We start from the raw sequence: 17,613 nt of genomic DNA, 5'->3' as shown, positions 1-17,613 counted from the left end.
AATCTGCCATGTTTCCGATTCGACTGTAGCAGGTGTAAGGGTAGTCTGCCATGTTTCCGACTCGAATGTGGCAGGTGTAAGGGTAGTCTGCGATGTTTCCGATTCGAATGTGGCAGGTGTAAGGGTAGTCTGTGATGTTTCCGACTCGAATGTGGCAGGTGAAAGGGTAGTCTGCGATGTTTCCGACTCGACTGTAGCAGGTGTAAGGGTAGTCTGCGATGTTTCCGACTCGAATGTGGCAGGTGTAAGGGTAGTCTGCGATGTTTCCGACTCGAATGTGTTAGGTGTTAGGATAGTCTGCCATGTTTCCGATTCGACTGTAGCAGGTGTAAGGGTAGTCTGCCATGTTTCCGATTCGACTGTAGCAGGTGTAAGGGTAGTCTGCGATGTTTCCGACTCGAATGTGGCAGGTGTAAGGGTAGTCTGCCATGCTTCCGACTCGAATGTGGCAGGTGTAAGGGTAGTCTGCCATGTTTCCGATTCGACTGTAGCAGGTGTAAGGGTAGTCTGCCATGTTTCCGATTCGACTGTAGCAGGTGTAAGGGTAGTCTGCGATGTTTCCGACTCGAATGTGGCAGGTGTAAGGGTAGTCTGCGATGTTTCCGACTTGAATGTGGCAGGTGTAAGGGTAGTCTGCCATGTTTCCGATTCGACTGTAGCAGGTGTAAGGGTAGTCTGCCATGTTTCCGATTCGACTGTAGCAGGTGTAAGGGTAGTCTGCCATGTTTCCGACTCGACTGTAGCAGGTGTAAGGGTAGTCTGCCATGTTTCCGACTCGAATGTGGCAGGTGTAAGGGTAGTCTGCCATGTTTCCGACTCGAATGTGGCAGGTATAAGGGTAGGCTGCCATGTTTCCGACTCAACTGTGGCAGGTGTAAGGGTAGTCTGCCATGTTTTCGACTCAACTGTGGCAGGTGTAAGGGTAGTCTGCCATGTTTCCGACTCAACTGTGGCAGGTGTAAGGGTAGTATGCCATGTTTCCGACTCGACCGTTTCTCCAGCAACTCCGGTAATGGGAGAGAAATCAATCCAGCAAAGAACACCGAGAACCCCAGTCGCTGTGTCGCACCTGTGCGTGTACCACCATGGGCCAAGTTTTCCGGCGAATCGAAGAGAGCCACACAAGTCCTCACTTCCTGGACAAGAAGTTTCTGCCTCGGAGTGCCAAGCCTCAAACGTGTCGTCAGCATTTCCGGTGGACCAGGAAAATCCACGTAGTGGACTCGATCCATTGACACAATCTCCTTTATTCCGCCTTAAGCCAATCCAGATGTCCCAAATCGCTCCTTCTTCCTTCTTTATAGCATCGATCAGTAAGGTCTTTGCAGCTTGCGTTTCATTTATACCTGGTAGAGATGCCAGACGTCCATGGTGAAAGCTTGAGCAGACGCTCTTAGCATCCATAAAGCTGAGGTTGCTCCACATGGACAACATGAGGCAGTGACTCGAAATGGGATTGCACGGTCCAAAGCTGATCGATGACTTGTCGTATGCCTTTGTCATAGCAAGACACAGCAAGGCGAAGCTGATGGAAGGGAGGAATGCGCTGAACGATGGCATCTCCACTGTTGCCCTTCTCTCCAAACAAAACCGAGGTTCCTGGTAGAGGGCAAAAGGTGACGGAACTGGCAGCGGGGGCAACGAGCAGGGTAATGAACGACCAGGAAAAGAGGATGGCCTTGCGTTTCTTGTCTCGTCTTGAAATGTCGAAAGAACATCTTTTACCAAACGATTATGCAAGATGTATTGTGCAAAATCGCACACGTGATCATGTGAAATGCGTTTTGCTTTCTCCACTGTTTGCTGCTCTTTCAAAACACTTTCTCTGCGATTCCCCAAAAAAAAGTTTCCCATCTTCCAAGGAAAATTCATCCAAATAATTGCATGAAATCAGCAAACCTTCTCCCTTGATTCATGGAAATACAAAAACGTAGATTTTCATATTCCTCGAGTTACGACTACAAGTATTTATACTTATGGCATTATCTGATACTGCTGGAAATTAAAGTATGTGTTGCTTTCCTGGAATTATGAGGACGAGCAACAGTACCCGCCCTATGGGCGGGGCTTCAATTGGGAGGCCCAAACGAAAAGGCAAAATATCAGAAATTGAAGGCTTTTTTATTTTAAACGATTCATATAAACATCCGTGAAATCATATCACAGGCAAATCAACAAAATCTAAACAGTATTTGTAGAATTTCAATAAAAGCCACATCACTGTTCATATCGGTAAATATTATCACATAGTGTTTGGAAAAACTGGAAAATTGGAGAAATTGGAAATTGGAAAAACAATATAGCCTATTTTACTCCAAGGGTCCCAGAAAACAGGGAACCCAGGCAAAATTTCGTTGCGATTGCTTCAGCCGTTTTTGCGGTACCTGGGAACAGACAGACAGACATTTGGTGAATTATAGTACGATGAAGAAGAAGAACAGCTAGCCTATCAGTTTACTCCCACATACCGATTCCATTGTACATGTCTTCAGTTTGTGAACAAAACATTGTTTAATCTTCAGAAAAAAATTCAGATGTGTAGAGGGCCACGTATTTATCGCTTCTGCAAAGTGTTGGCATTTTGAATCGCATTATTCCCACATCTCTCCTCTCACTATCACCCGCCAGTGGAGTTTCACCACCCGTGTGAGGTTCGAGGGGCCAAGAGATCTGATCATATCATGAACCATGCTCTGAACAGCGTCGCCTCACTAACAACCTCGATAGTCGGAATGAGCCGAGGAGCTTTACCATGCCGAAGCTAAGGTGATTAACCTGTACATAGTCAGGGCCCTTAGGGATATTTTGGTTCAAATTCTTCCAAAAGCATCAAATTTGGCGCAGATGTTGCCCATGCCATACTCTTTCGATTTTTGACGGGCGCCAAGGGCGGTATGATCCGGGGACCGTACCGGTCCATCCCGCCATGTCACCTGACCTATGACGTCATAATTAGGATATGCATCCAATCACATGGCGTACTATAAGTGGTCAAAGTTCAAAATGAATCGATCAAAAAATGAAGGCAGGGATCCATTTTTAAGGTTTTCATAAAATCCAATATGGCCGCCAGGTCACATGACCTATGACGTCATATTTATGACACGTATACAATCATGTATACATGAACCCGGATCATGATCGCACAAAAATTAAACACAAGGATATGGCATACAGTTCATAAAACATCAAAATCCGTACCTTTGTAATTAGACTGATGAACTGCATATGCCTGAAAATTAGGAAATAGACATGTAAATATTTCCTGTAATTGTCAAAAATAAGGTCAGAGTTCGATTACCCAACTCAGAAACATAAAATGGTGAAGCTCGAGTAAATCTTGACAAAAAACTCAAAAACCGACATGTTTGACTCAAAAATGACCTTTAAGATGACCTTGAGGGTTGACCTTGACCTCGAATCATCAAAATAACATCATAATTGGATTCCTCGACCTCGAAACCCCCTGAAAAGTGGTATCGTACATGATTCCAACCCTTTTGGTTATTGAACTGATTTTCCTCTAATCTGGGTGGCGGCCATTTAGTATTTCGCCAATATGGGGCCCCCTGGGGGGGGGGGGGGGTGGGAGGGGGGCGCCCGTCTTGGCGCCCGTCAAAAATCGAAAGAGTATGGCATGGGCAACATCTGCGCCAAATTTGATGCTTTTGGAAGAATTTGAACCAAACGGCCCCAAAATATCCCTAAGGGCCCTGACTAACATGAATGAGTCAAAACAACGAGGATTCAACAACTTAAACGAAAGGTATAAACACCGGGTATATTATTTGTATAGACTCAGGTAAGGAAAATGCAGGCAAAACACGTAATCTGATATTGCAGGGAAGTTGCTATAAGAGTCAAATATTCACAATGAGTCCTTCATCAACTTCCGTTTGTACAGGAGCAATCACATGGGAATCCATATCCGGCGAAACAAACACGAACTGTAAGTAGAGATAGAGGGATTATGCCGGGGGTACCTACCGTGCCAAGCGAATGAACACACACCGTGCACAGAGTGAGATGAATCAAGTGAACAAATTCTTTCGAGCAAAAGGTTTTGGGGACTTTGCAAAGTTTACAATCTGCGGAAGAGCTCGATCAGCCATCTCGATGACATTACAAAATGGAAAACAAACTCTACTTAGCTCCTGATATTCGCTCTGGGCATTTCAACAACATTTTAAACGAGAACAATGCGACTGCGTCACCAATATGCCTCCGCAAAGTCCCACAATGGGTAGATGCCCTCGCTCACTGTCCTAAAAAGAAACAAGTTTGATTTAAATCCCTTCAGCTGTTTTCAATTATCACATTTTCACCAGCCGTGACAGGTTTCACATCGATCGGTGAAGCAGTTTCAGAGAAGGGAATTTTTAGCTGCGACGAGCAGCTCTATGAGAGGACCGCGTTGTTGTTCTTGTTGTTGGGGTGCCTTTTTGAATAGCGCTTGCGCATACACTCGGACGCGCATTGGTATGAGGCAAGAACATATTGCAACGGATATCCTCATGATTCTACACGTCGCAGCTGATGACCACGCTGTGGTCATTTTTCTCTTGTTTAATATCGGCTTTCAAGCAAATATGGCTGCCATACCACGTGACATATGACCTTTAAAATGTACTCTCTGTATGGTGTGTGTGTATGTTTGTGTGTGTGTGTGTGTGTGTATGTGTGTGTGTGTGTGTGTGTGTGTGTCTGTGTTTATGTGTCTGTGTGTGTGTGTGTTTGTGTGTGTGTCTCTGTGTGTGTGTGTGTTTGTGTGTGTGTCTGTCTGTGTGTGTGTGTGTGTGTGTGTTTGTGTATGTTTGTGTGTGTGTGTGTGTGTGTGTGTGTGTGTGTGTGTGTGTGTGTGTGTGTGTGTGTGTGTCTGTCGGGGCCGTAACTCTTTTTTTTTACCATTTTAGCTATTGTAATCAAATTTTCACCAAAGCTTTATTATGATAATACGGAGAAGGCAAATTAATAATTTGGTGAAAAGGTCAAAGGTCAGTGTCACATAAAATGCATAATTATCATCCAATTGACCTGAAATTTCAATTTACCATTTGAGTTTAGTCATCAAATTTTCAACCAAATGTTATTATGAGAATATGGAAAAGGCAAATTAATAATTTGGTCAAAAGGTCAAAGGTCAGCATCATAAAATTGTCAATTTCCATCCGATTGACCTGAAATTTAAAGAATTTGCCTATTGGGTCACTGAATTGGTTCACTAATCAAAAGGTTAGAGTCGATTGCTTTTTTAGATCAAAAGGTCAAAGGTCAAGGTTGCATAAAATCATCAACTTTCATTTTGTAATTTTTTAAAAACTGTTTTTGTTATTTTGAACATATTGAAGAAGAAGAAGAAGACATCTGAATACAAACGGACGTGGACAGGCTATGCATTTTCAGATGTTTTCCAGTTTCACTTGAATAGATGCAGAATGTTTGGAACAGTTTTATTTTACACATCTTTTTCTTTGCTAATAAGAGTAAAGCAAGCACCACGTTTTCCCTTATTAATGAAATAGAGCCAGCAAAGGTATAATATTTCTTCATTCTAAAGGTTGTAGCGGTTACCGCTGGATGCACACAATCACCTTGCACCAGCCAGAACACGGCCAGACGCGCCTCTCCCGGGCATGCCCGGACTCACTGTTCCCGGGCACGCCCGAACCTCCCGGGCACGCCCGGTCTCGTCTTTCCCGGGCATGCCCGCTCTCGCCTTTCCAGGGCTCGCCCAGAGCGTCCGGGCATGCCCGCTATCGCCTTTCCAGGGCTCGCCCAGAGCGTCCGGGCATGCCCGCTATCGCCTTTCCAGGGCTCGCCCAGAGCGTCCGGGCATGCCCGCTATCGCCTTTCCAGTGCTCGTCCAGAGCGCCCGGGCACGCCCAGCCTCGACTTGCCAGGCCGCAGCCAAACACGCCCGGGCAGGTCCAGACTCGCCTTTCCAGGGCTCGCCCAGAGCGTCTGGGCATGCCCGCTATCGCCTTTCCAGGGCTCGCCCAGAGCGTCCGGGCATGCCCGCTATCGCCTTTCCAGGGCTCGCCCAGAGCGTCCGGGCATGCCCGCTATCGCCTTTCCAGTGCTCGTCCAGAGCGCCCGGGCACGCCCAGCCTCGACTTGCCAGGCCGCAGCCAAACACGCCCGGGCAGGTCCAGACTCGCCTTTCCAAGGCTCGCCCTTGATACCCGGGCATGCCCGGTATAGCTTTTGCCGGGCAAACTTCCCGACATAAATGTGTATATATATTGCTGCCCGATAAACGGGCTTTTCAGAGTACCCGAGTGTGATACATTTATTAAACCTACTCGGACGAATTTCCATCTTTGGTCGCGTCAATTCTTTCAACTCGCGTTGGAGCCCAGCTCCTTCATTGCCCAGCTCCTTCAAGGTACTGATATTTTAAAACCAAAGGTTTACTTTTCTGTAGTTGTTACCATACTCACTCACTGCAGCCAGAGTTGGTCATGTAACGTTGTTCATGTAACGTGAGTAACGATGAGATCATTATTTTTCTCTCTTGAATCCGACTTCAGGAAACTAAGATACTGCTATTCCTCCTTCTACCTGTTGTGTATAATCTATTGGAAAAAAACACAATTGTACCCATACAGTCCCTATTGCATGATGGTCTGTATTTGATAATGTCTGTAACGTTGTAACGTGAGTAACGTAACGTGACAGTATGCATATACATCAGTTAAAAGAAGCTCAACAGAGTCTGGTGCCATCTCACGATATTCCATGGAGCCGTTAAGTGTTTAGTTAAATTATCAACATGTAGATGGCAGCACAAGACATTTCCTGGAAGATTAGCACTTGCTGCATTCTGCTCCGCATCAATCAATCAATCAATTCGGTTTTATTAGAATAAAAGAAAAAAAAAGAAAAAGAAAAAATTTACATGACTGTAGTCCAAGGACTAATAATGTCAAGTTTACAATATAAATAATTTCACATAGTTACAAATACATTATACAGACAGAAAAAGAAATCAATTATCTATTTGCATTGGTGAATCAATCAAAACAGAAGAAATTCATTTAAAAGGTTGAAATGCTTCGGTCAATATATAAATGTCAATAATTACATTCAAAATATCTAAATATTTGTATTAAATACAAGGGGAAATATTTGAAATCAGATATTTTTTATTAAATACTAGCCGAAAGCCCCCGGCGTTGCCCAGATTCTTTTTGAATGAATTTACTACTATAATTCAGCTTTTACTCGCGGCCATAGAAGATTGACTACTATAATTTAGCTCAGCTTTTAATTGCGAAATGGGCCCGGCCCGGCCGAAGTGGCCTCGACCGGCCTCGCCACCGAGCCTATAACCTTCCCGGGGCCCGTCCCAACATTTTTAGTTCTTTTTGAATGAATTTACTACTATAATTCAGCTTTTACTCGCGGCCATAGAAGATTGACTACTATAATTTAGCTCAGCTTTTAATTGCGAAATGGGCCCGGCCCGGCCGAAGTGGCCTCGACCGGCCTCGCCACCGAGCCTATAACCTTCCCGGGGCCCGTCCCGACATTTTTGGTTCTTTTTGAATGAATTTACTACCATAATTCAGCTTTTACTCGCGGCCATAGAAGACTGACGACTATCATTCCGCTCAGCTTTTAATTGCGAAATGGGCCCGGCCCGGCCGAGGTGGCCTCAACCGGCCTCGCCACCTAGCCTAAAACCTTCCCGGGGCCCGTCCCGACATTTTTTGTATTCGATGTTTCCTCCTATCTTTCACCGTTCAGGAGATTAGCTTGCGCAGACAAACAAACAAAAACTTTCTTTTATAATATAGAGAGATAAATCAGATATTTTAATCCTGTATCATCCATTTCAAGGAACCTTGCCCACCATCTTGAAGGGGAAATGGCATTTCTATGTGAATTTGTAGTAGCAATACAAGGTGAAGTAGTGGCAAATAGAAACAGATGAATACAAAGCGCTCAGTTATGGTTCCAGCTGGTAACAAGTGGAAGTGGCCAAAATCACGTGATGCAGTATTTTACAGTAAAGAACAAATAGTCCAAAAACGGAATAAACCAACAGCTGCAAATATCCGGGGCCCACTTCAGTTCCTCAGACATCCTGCCTGCTCACTGAACAATTGTTATAATGTGGCAGCTTGTTATCTCTGATATTATTAATAATTATGTTATACACCTGTCACATAACTGGGATCTCCAGACACATTTTACAGGAAGGTTTACAAATTTCAATTCTAGTCATGGACAATCATTGATATGAAAGTAAATTTAGTAACTACCACTGTGGGTGTGAATAAGGTCAGTGTTGTGTATTGCTCATTATTATTTTTCCATCGAAGCTACTAAAGGTGGCCATTGGCGATATAATGTACAGTCTCGTAAAGTAGGAAACCCACCAACTGCCCAAAACTTCAAATTATCCACCCAGGTTATGGCAGGACGACCAATCCTGTTCTTCCCCTCCATCAATCCTTAAATACAAGCTATCACCACACTGCCAGATCTTCTCTTCCAGTGGCAGTGTTTTGCCACGTTCTTTCTCTTGATGACATTCAGGAGACAGTCATCCTCCTGAACTCCAACTCGACTGCGAATCTGTTAATTTCTTTTATGCGCCACCTAGGACACTCTCAGCATTCCCCTCCAGGTCCATAATTGAAAAGGGCTAACACACCTTTCCTCTTCTGCTCTAAGAGTCCAACTTCCGCAGCCATGAAGTGCAATACTCCAAACAAGTGATTTCCCGAGCCTATTTTCCAGATCTATCTATTATCCAGATCCAGATTTTTCCATATATATTTTACGATACGTTGGGACTTCCAAACATCGAGCAAATCTCTAACTACACCTTTACCTCGAGCCAGAGCAAGTCTGATCCTAATCTCCATGCATGTAGGTTCAGTCGATGAAACCTTGATCTCTTCTACCCCCGTTATTCACCCCAGATCCACTTTTTTTTTGAAATACTGACTTCTTTCCTGGAAGTGCTTGCAGTGCCCATTTGTTTTTGGACCTCTCCCACCCCTCCCCCCTTCCACTTCCCCTTCCCCCCAAGCCCTCTCCCTCCCACAGATCTCCCGATGTCCCTGTTCTCTGCTGTTGTACTTGTGTGCTTCCCTCTCTCTCCCCTTATTGTCTCCCGCTCCCTTTATTGTATTGTTGCGGTTTTGCCATGAAGGCAAACCCCCTTTAGTTAATGGCATGACAACATGTAGCCAGCAGTAGTTAGTTATTTCTTATTGAATGTAAAGATTAGCCCCTTACCATTGTGTTAAGAATCGAGACCAATATGCGTTGAAGGTAGGCAGGATTTCAAACCTCCGTGTGGTTAAAGGAGGACATTTGGATGTGCAGGAAGGCGTGGCCAAAATAACAGGCCCACGTGACCAATGACGGGTCGGGAACACGTCACCAGCAAGCGACCAATGGGGTGTGAAACCTCCCCGAATGAAAGGGAGCAGGAGGACGAAAACCTTCATTGGGGTAGGAGGGATTGAAGGCCAGCATGTGACCAACCTCAGCCATTGGGAGGCTGTGGAACATTCGAGAAGCTTTTCGGGGGTGATAAAAACCCCCGCCCATCGCATTTCCCTCTCTTGCCTTTGTCCTTCGTCGATGACCCTCTTTTGCATTTTGCTGCACCAAACGACTCTTGCTTGGATTTAGCTATGCCATGACATCCTCTCTTGCCCGGACCCTCTTGCTTTTTACGTCGACGCCCGACATCCATCGCTCTTCGTCGATCTCTGGACTCTGGCTCTGGACTCTTGCTCTTGGATTTTGCTGAAACTCCGCTTGCATTTGTGCTTCGCCGACGCCTCTTGCTTGTCCAACCTGTGCTGAAGTTCATCCGTGCCGACTTTGAGGTGGCGGTTCGTCCTTCGGACCTTACCTCATCCAGGCTGCACGTCCGGATCGAGCTGCGCACTGCGCACACCAGTCCACGTGGCCACCTTCAACGTCAGTCCCTGCGAAGCACATCGGTACGATAATAACCAGAGTGTTATTCCCTGTGTGTGTGTGAGAGTGTGAAGGGGCCAGTGGGTTTTATAATAGGTAAGAATTGATAAGGTGCATCTTCGTCTTTTTCTTTGTGCCTTCAAAATAAAAGGTTGCACATTGTTGTTGTTACTTTCAAACCTGTTCGGGTACGTCTTTTCTCCATTGGCCTAGCTTCATCCGAGACCGAATTTGGCTTGAATCAGGTCCGTAAATCACGTGATGTAACGCCGCTTTCCACACCATGCAAATCCGCTTGGCACTCAATAAAGTGTGGGAAGCGAGGGTCCGATCCCCGGTTTCTTCGGTCGCGTGTCTTGAAGGTATTTGGGATCAATTGACCAGCAAACTCTTCGGCGCGTGGCTGGGAGGTTGGCGATCGGAATTGCTTAGCAATCCGTCAATCACGAGTTTAGTCGCTCGCCATCGGCGGCCTCAGTGGAACTGGAGTTCGAGGGGGAACGGGGCATAAACCCCTCCTTAGTACGTCGACGAACCCGGCATCCGCAACAGTATGTTTTGTGTGTCCGTTTTTTTTTTGTGATTGATGTTAGCTCCTACACGTGCCTCGATCTTGAATACAAAAAAATTATATATATCTATATATATATACTGTATATATATATATATATATATATATATATATATATATATATATATATATATATATATATATATATATTTAAAGCACTCCTCTGGGGTTACTTTTGGGGTGCCAATATGCACGTTTTCTCCATTTACACCATTCCATACCATGACTTGAGTCTTATCTTCATTCATACGCAAGCCAAATAGCTCACTCATCAACTTGGTTTTGCCATCAGTTCCAACTCCATCTTTGGTCAAGAGGGTTGTATCATCGGCGTAGCGTCGATTTCAAATGTCACGGCTAACAACTGTGCATCCCACTCGTTCTGGTAAGACACACTTTACATCTCTCATAATCATCTCACCAACCTCATTGGAGCACAGGGGACATTGAACAACCTTGACGTATTCTCCTTTTCAAAATGAAATTTCCCTGTCTGTCCAATATCTACGCTAACAACTCCAACTGCCTTTTATACAAGCAACTAAACAACCAATCTAGATGTTTTGGCACTCCAAATTCCATTAAGGCTTTCCACATCACTTTATGTTCGATGCTATTGAATGCCTTGGCATAGTCAAAAAACATTGCCCATAACTGTCTTCTTTTCAATCATCGAAGTTCTCAACATAAACATTGCATCTGCCGTGTATTTGCCACATAAGAAAGCAAACATCATCAAGTAGCTCTTTCAAATAGTAGTTGACTCTTTGCCCGATGATCTCCAAGAGAATCTTCGATGTGTGACTTATAAAACTGAGCGTCCAATGTTTGGAGCATCCCTGTGATCCAGAAACCTTGGGCATTGTAGCGATGTCCGATATTACCCATTCATTGGGCCAATCGCCCATTTCCTGATGTTGTCAATGATACTTGTCATTACGTCAATCACTGTTCCACCACAAGTTATGAGTGCCTCAGCTGATACACCATCTAGACCCACTCACTGCTCTATTGGTTTTAACCCTTTTTTTTTTTTTGTATACAAGATTGAGGTTCGTGAAAGAGCTAACATTAATCACACAAAAAGTCAAACCGACACATAAAACGCAAAAAATAAGGGGAGCGGTAGGCAAGATGGGGAGAGAGGGGGAAGGACACAAACACAACACTTGAGAGCAGGGACATCGACAGAAATGTGGGAGGGGGAGGGCTTGGGGGGAAGTGAGAGAGGTATAAAACATATGAACACTGCAAGGACCTCCAGGAAAGAAGTTGGAATTTCCAAAAAAAAAAGTGTATCTGGGGTGAATTACCGGGGGTAGAAAAGATCAAGGTTTTGGATGGGGGAAGATAAGAGATGGTGGTGAACAGCTGTTTTAAAGACCTGGAGGGAGGAGTGGAATTGAAGGGAGTGGGGGAGTTTGTTCCAGAGGCGGGAGAAAAGGGGAATGAAAGAGTGAAGGTGAGCAGAGAGCCTAGATTTTGGCAATTTAACCATAAGAGGGTTGCAGGCAGATCTTGTGCGACCTGAAGGAATATTTGGGGGACAGAGCACAGAGAGAGCTGGGTGAGCAAGGCCAGAGAGGAGTCGGTAGAAGACAGAAAGACCACCAACCTGCCTGCGGTGAGTGAGTGAAAGGCCCTCGGAGTTAACTTCATCGCAGGAGATTCCAATGATTCTGAAAGCTTTGGTTTCAACAGCGTGAAGCCGAGCTAGGTGTGAGGCAGGATCACCAGCCCAGAGGGGGGAACAGTATTCCATTGAGCTGCGGATGAAAGCCTTGTATGTGGCGAGGAGCTCAGGTGTGCCAAGGAAGGACTTCGCACGACGGAGGATGCCCAGTCGGCGACTGGATTTGGAGGCCAGCTTGGAAATGTGGTTTTCCCAAGAAAGATCATGGCAGATAGTGAGACCCAAAAGCTTGAGCGACAGAACTTCTTGGAGAGGATTGTTGAGAAAGTAGATGGGAGGGTTTTCCAGTCTGTCCTTTCGGAGAGACATTGTAAGAGTGTGAGATTTGTCAGGATTGAAAGACATGTTCCACTTGTTTGACCAGTCTGTGATTTTGTCCAGGTCTGCAGAGAGTGAGGAGGCTGCAGACTGCCGATCTGAGGGAAGAGGATTGGAGCGGCAGAGAGTGGAGTCATCAGCATAGAGATAGAGAGGATTTTCAAGAGAGTCAGAGAGATCATTGATGAAGACCAGAAAAAGCACAGGGCCCAGAACACTGCCTTGGGGAACTCCAGCCAAAACAGGACGGGGAGATGAGAGAAATCCATCCAGGGCCACACATTGCCTATGACCAGAGAGGAAGTCTGCAAGCCATGAGTGGAGATTTCTATGGATACCAGAGGAGGAGAGTTTGGTGAGCAGAGCTGGGTGCCAGACCGTATCGAAGGCATGTGATATGTCAAGTGAGACAGCTCTGATTTCCTGTTTGGCATTGAGGACCTCCATCCATTGTTGAGACAGCAGAAGCAACATGTCCAGAGTAGAATGACCTGGTCTGAATCCAAATTGATGATCAGAGATCAAGCCATTGGAGAAGTGGAAGGATTTGATATCCGAAGCAATGATGGATTCCATGAATTTGCTGATAATTGGAAGCAGGCTGATTGGTCTGTAGTTGCAAGGATCTGTTTTTGCACCTTTTTTGTGTAAAGCGGTAATGTTTGCTGATTTCCAAGATGCTGGCAGATGACCTTGAGCAAAAGAGAGGGTGAAAAGAACAGAGAGAGGGTGAGATAGAGCGGCAGAGCAGGATTTTAGGACCCGTGGGCTGATGCCGTCTGGTCCAGTTGCAGAATCAGAGTCGAGGTTTGACAAAAAACTTCTCCACCTTGTCAGGAGAGAAGGACACAGAGTCCAGGAGCACGTGGGTTCGACTGGGAAAGGTGGGAACAGAGAGAGATGAGTTTGGGACACAAGATTTTGCGGCAAACACAGAGTTGAGGCATTCGGCTTTGGCATGTGCGGTTTCAACTGTGTAGCCATTTGAGGTAAGAGAGGGGATGGAGGGGGAACAAACACCAGAAACGGATTTGACCAGACGCCACCAGGATTTTGAGGAAGGAGACAGGTTTGAGAGTTCAATCTTGAGTGTGGAGAGATAGTGCTTCCTGGCACTCCTGAGGGTAGAAACACACTTGTTCCGAGCTTGGTGGAAGGAACTGAGATTGCCTTCAGTTGGATTTGCCTTCCAAGAGGCAAAGGCAAGTTGTTGCAGGGCAACTGCCTCACCACAAGATTCAGTGTACCATGGAAGGGAGGCAAGGTAAGACAACTGAAGACGAGATGGGATAAATCTGTGCATGAGAGAGAGCAGTTTGCTTTGGAAGAATTCCCAGGAAGAATTGATGTCAGGGGCAGTAGAGATGGGAGACCAGTCCAGATGATTGATGGCTGCTTGGAGACCGTGCCAGTCGGCCTGAGTGAAATGCCAGACTCGTCGACTCTCTGAAAATGGCCAGAGAGATGTCCACTTTAACAAGCACATGATCAGAAGAACCGATTGGAGCAGAAGAAGAGCAGCAGACATTTGCAGGGAAGTTAGTCATAACCAAGTCCAGAAGAGAAGATACTCCATTGACTGAGATCCAGGTCCGGAAATTGACAGATTGTGTCAGTCCCAATGAGTCGGGGAAGTCCTTTGCTGAGGTGCCATGGCTGGTGAGAGATGAACCCACACCCAGCCAGCTGGTATGATGACAGTTGAAGTCACCACATATGAGGAAGAGAGAGAGTTTGGATGAGTTGATAGAAGTTGGTCCATGTTGTCCGACAGCGAAATGTAACTGGAGTCATCACTGTTTGGAGGACTGTACAGAACACATTTGAACAAAAGGTGGGAGCGGAGAGGAAGCCGAAGCCAGAGGTACTCCTGGGGGTACTTTGATGCAGTGATTGGTCCTCGGAGGCCCACAAGGTTTTTTTTGTTGCAAAAACTATGCTGTACATTTTTTTTTTTGGAATGAGCCTCATTTTCATTGACTTTCATGTTGTTTCACAAAATTCAGTGACATAAAAAACAAATTCATTCAGGCTCGTGGGAAAATCTTCATTCTTCACTTATAACTCAAAAATCCGACACGAATGCAGGCCTGGGGACTTTGAGGCCCCGCATAAATGTTGTTGTACTGCTATGTTATATCATTATTTTCTTGATATGAGCCTCATTATATGCTCCTATAACTTGGTTACAAATAATTCAGTGACAAAAATATGAAAATTTAAAAACTTTACACTAATACATTCGTGGGGCATCCAAGGCCCAATGGCTGCATAGGTGTAGGATTTTTGAGAGTTGTGGACATATACATTCTAAATAAAAGGATTAGTGAATCATATTTTTTGAGCAAATACTCCTCCATGAGCCTCAACTTTTTCGAGAAAATAAAGTTGAAAAACCAAGAACAAAATTTTTTTTTTGCAAAAAAAAAAGAAGAAGAGATTCATTACTTGTATGGGATTCTTTCAACTAATAGGATCAATGATTCACATTTTCTGAGCAAATATACATCCATGAGCATCGACTTGGATATAAAAAGGATATTAAAGAAAAAAAATGTATTAAAAAAAAAAACATTACACGAAAACATTACACTTTGGTACATATGTGTTTCCTCGCTAACATATTGCATGATTAGAACCTGATGTTATATTTTACTGATGTTTTGAAGATATCAGCTAAATAAAATACATGATAATTTTGTGGTGCAATGAATAAGTTGAGGAGAATTTACAAATAAAGTTGAATGTAAATTATCCATGTCCTTTATTCATAACACGAGTAACATCCATTAAAATAAATGCTAGAGACAAACGTAATATTTACCCTTAGTTTTCTATATGATCCTATAGACTATAGTCAAATGTCCATATAACAAGAATGTCAGGTTTAACTAATAACTTGTACATGGAGAGGTTGGCCCGTCTTTAGAGGCCATTTTTCCCCACAGAGCAGGGGGTGGCCTTTTTCGGGCACCTCGGTCCCCTTTTTGAAGCAATGTTTTATGGCCAGATGCCCTTCCTGCCACCAACCTTGTTAGTCGTCTTTTGCGACACCCAGGGAATTACCAGTGAACTGGTACTCAATTTGCCGACCTCGGAAGGATGACAGGCTGAGTCAACCCCCCTAGTGTTAATGCAGCAATCGACTGGGATTCAAACTCAGGATCCTAGGATCCCAAGCCGGCACCCTAACCGCTAAGCCAACAGCAGGCTCTGTACACATAGAGAGGTTACAAAAGTCGAAATAGCTAATAATGTAACGTGAGTAACGTGGGAATTACCCAAAAGGCCTCATTTTGCATTCATACATCATTTTGAAAGTCCCGTATACCTTCAATCCTGTCTGTCTACAAGCAGCAGTTTATGACTGAGGAACAACTTCATCTCAATTGAATGTTGTACTTTGAACACGAATCGCAAAACGTACCTGTATTTCCTCAGTACTTTAGCTCGGAATTCATCCCAATCAGCGTGCACAGAGAGGAGTGAGGTATTATTATTACTTTGTCTGCCTGTCTGGCAGTCAAACAAAATTGAAAATCATTCCAAACAGGAAGCTCCCTGTTTTTAAGGACTTCATAAAGGACACAAATACAGGCATGAATAACTGATGTAACTGCTATATAAGGTTTTGTAAAAGACACTGCGTCAACCACAGTAAACTTCAGATTTTTTTTCCTACAAACGTTCAAATCCATCTTTTATTTCCATTGAATTATAAACTTGAACACTGGAGAACACAAATCGCCTCTTTGGCACTTTCAAAAACCCTTCCATTTAGTACTACTCAGACAAAATATTACAGCATTTTACATCACGTCGACCAATCAAATTTCCCCACTCGTAGACCCCGCCTATGTTCTTGGTTCTCAAGACAGCGCTGCGTAAGGTGTTCTATGAACTCTCTTGTTTGTCAAATTGTTCCCCTCACTACTTGGATTTTCATTTGCGCAGGAATGCTCCCCATACGCAGCTCACCTTTTCGATGCAGAGGACATTTTGACACCTGTGAGGGGTCTACCAGGGCTATGTACCGACTACTGCCATGCCTTCCACAGTGAGTGTCACTCACTTTTGTTTCTCATCACCAATGACACCACATTACTCAGGCTTGAGTCCAACGGCAAAAGATTTTGCAAAAAGCTTTCACTGCCTGACCCAAATTACTGCTTCCCGGACATACGTGACAACTCTGCACTGAAAATGGGGTTGGGCATCATGCCCACCAATGCCGAAGGCTGTTTGCAGCTTTGTTTGCAGGAAGTTGCCAATAACTTCCGGAACCCGGTGACAGCACAACACTCTGGCGATGGTACACATCGACTCTTTGTGGCAGAGCAACTTGGACTCATTTGGGTTCTCCTTCCGGATGGCTCTCGGCTTTCCGAACCCTTGCTCAATTTGACGGACAGGGTTCTTACATCTCCCTGGTTTGGGGATGAACGCGGCTTCCTCGGCTTGGCCTTCCATCCAAAATTTCATCGAAGTGGTCGTCTATTTGTGTACTACTCGGCCAGCAGCAGCAACGGTCATGAGGTTATTCGCATTAGCGAATTTCAAATGGATGCTCAAGATGAGAACCGTGCAGATCCGACTTCAGAGCGGTGAGCGAGGAACCTGAGCACACCTTGCATGTATCACAAGTTCAGAGAATGCATTGTGAATGTTTAATTAAATCAAGGTGTCATTTTCATCATAAACGTGCATAACGCTGGACAACAAAGATTTTGCTACTGGGGTAGAAACATGTTCTAGACTAAATTGAGTTTGCTGATTCTGAATCTGAAGTCAGCATTTTCTCAGCACGTCAGGATTTTGAGTTATATATATGGTCCAATTACAGTAGCTTGCCATGGTGGGTGATTTTGAATGATCATAAATTATTATTTTTTGTATTTTTTGTTTCGTGTAGAAAATAGGGCAAAATGGATAAGATTGTCATGGGGTCCGCAAGGCTAACCCCTGCTCTAGCAGAGGAAATGGGCTTAAAATGCCTGTTGTTGTTTGTTGTTTCAATTATAGCAATACAACTGTTGTAGAATATTATTTCTCATAAAAATAGCTTTAGAATGCACATAAAATT

At 44.5% G+C, this 17,613-nt stretch overlaps 1 protein-coding gene across 1 annotated transcript in view; it reads left to right on the top strand.

The window, feature by feature from the left end:
- The window catches only part of HHIPL2 (HHIP like 2), a 59,298-nt gene that overhangs the window by 9,545 nt on the left and 32,140 nt on the right, over positions 1–17,613 (top strand). Inside the window, exon 2 of the mRNA XM_068129585.2 lies at positions 16,485–17,134. Within this exon, the coding sequence (XP_067985686.2) occupies positions 16,485–17,134 (650 nt within the window). The remainder of the gene's footprint in view (positions 1–16,484; positions 17,135–17,613) is intronic.

Source organism: Myxine glutinosa, chromosome 9 (genome assembly GCF_964187855.1).
Source record: "Myxine glutinosa chromosome 9, kmMyxGlut1.1, whole genome shotgun sequence".
NCBI lineage: Eukaryota > Metazoa > Chordata > Myxini > Myxiniformes > Myxinidae > Myxine > Myxine glutinosa.
The sequence above is the reverse complement of the archived record's forward strand: the minus strand, read 5'-3'. Positions and strand labels throughout refer to the sequence as shown.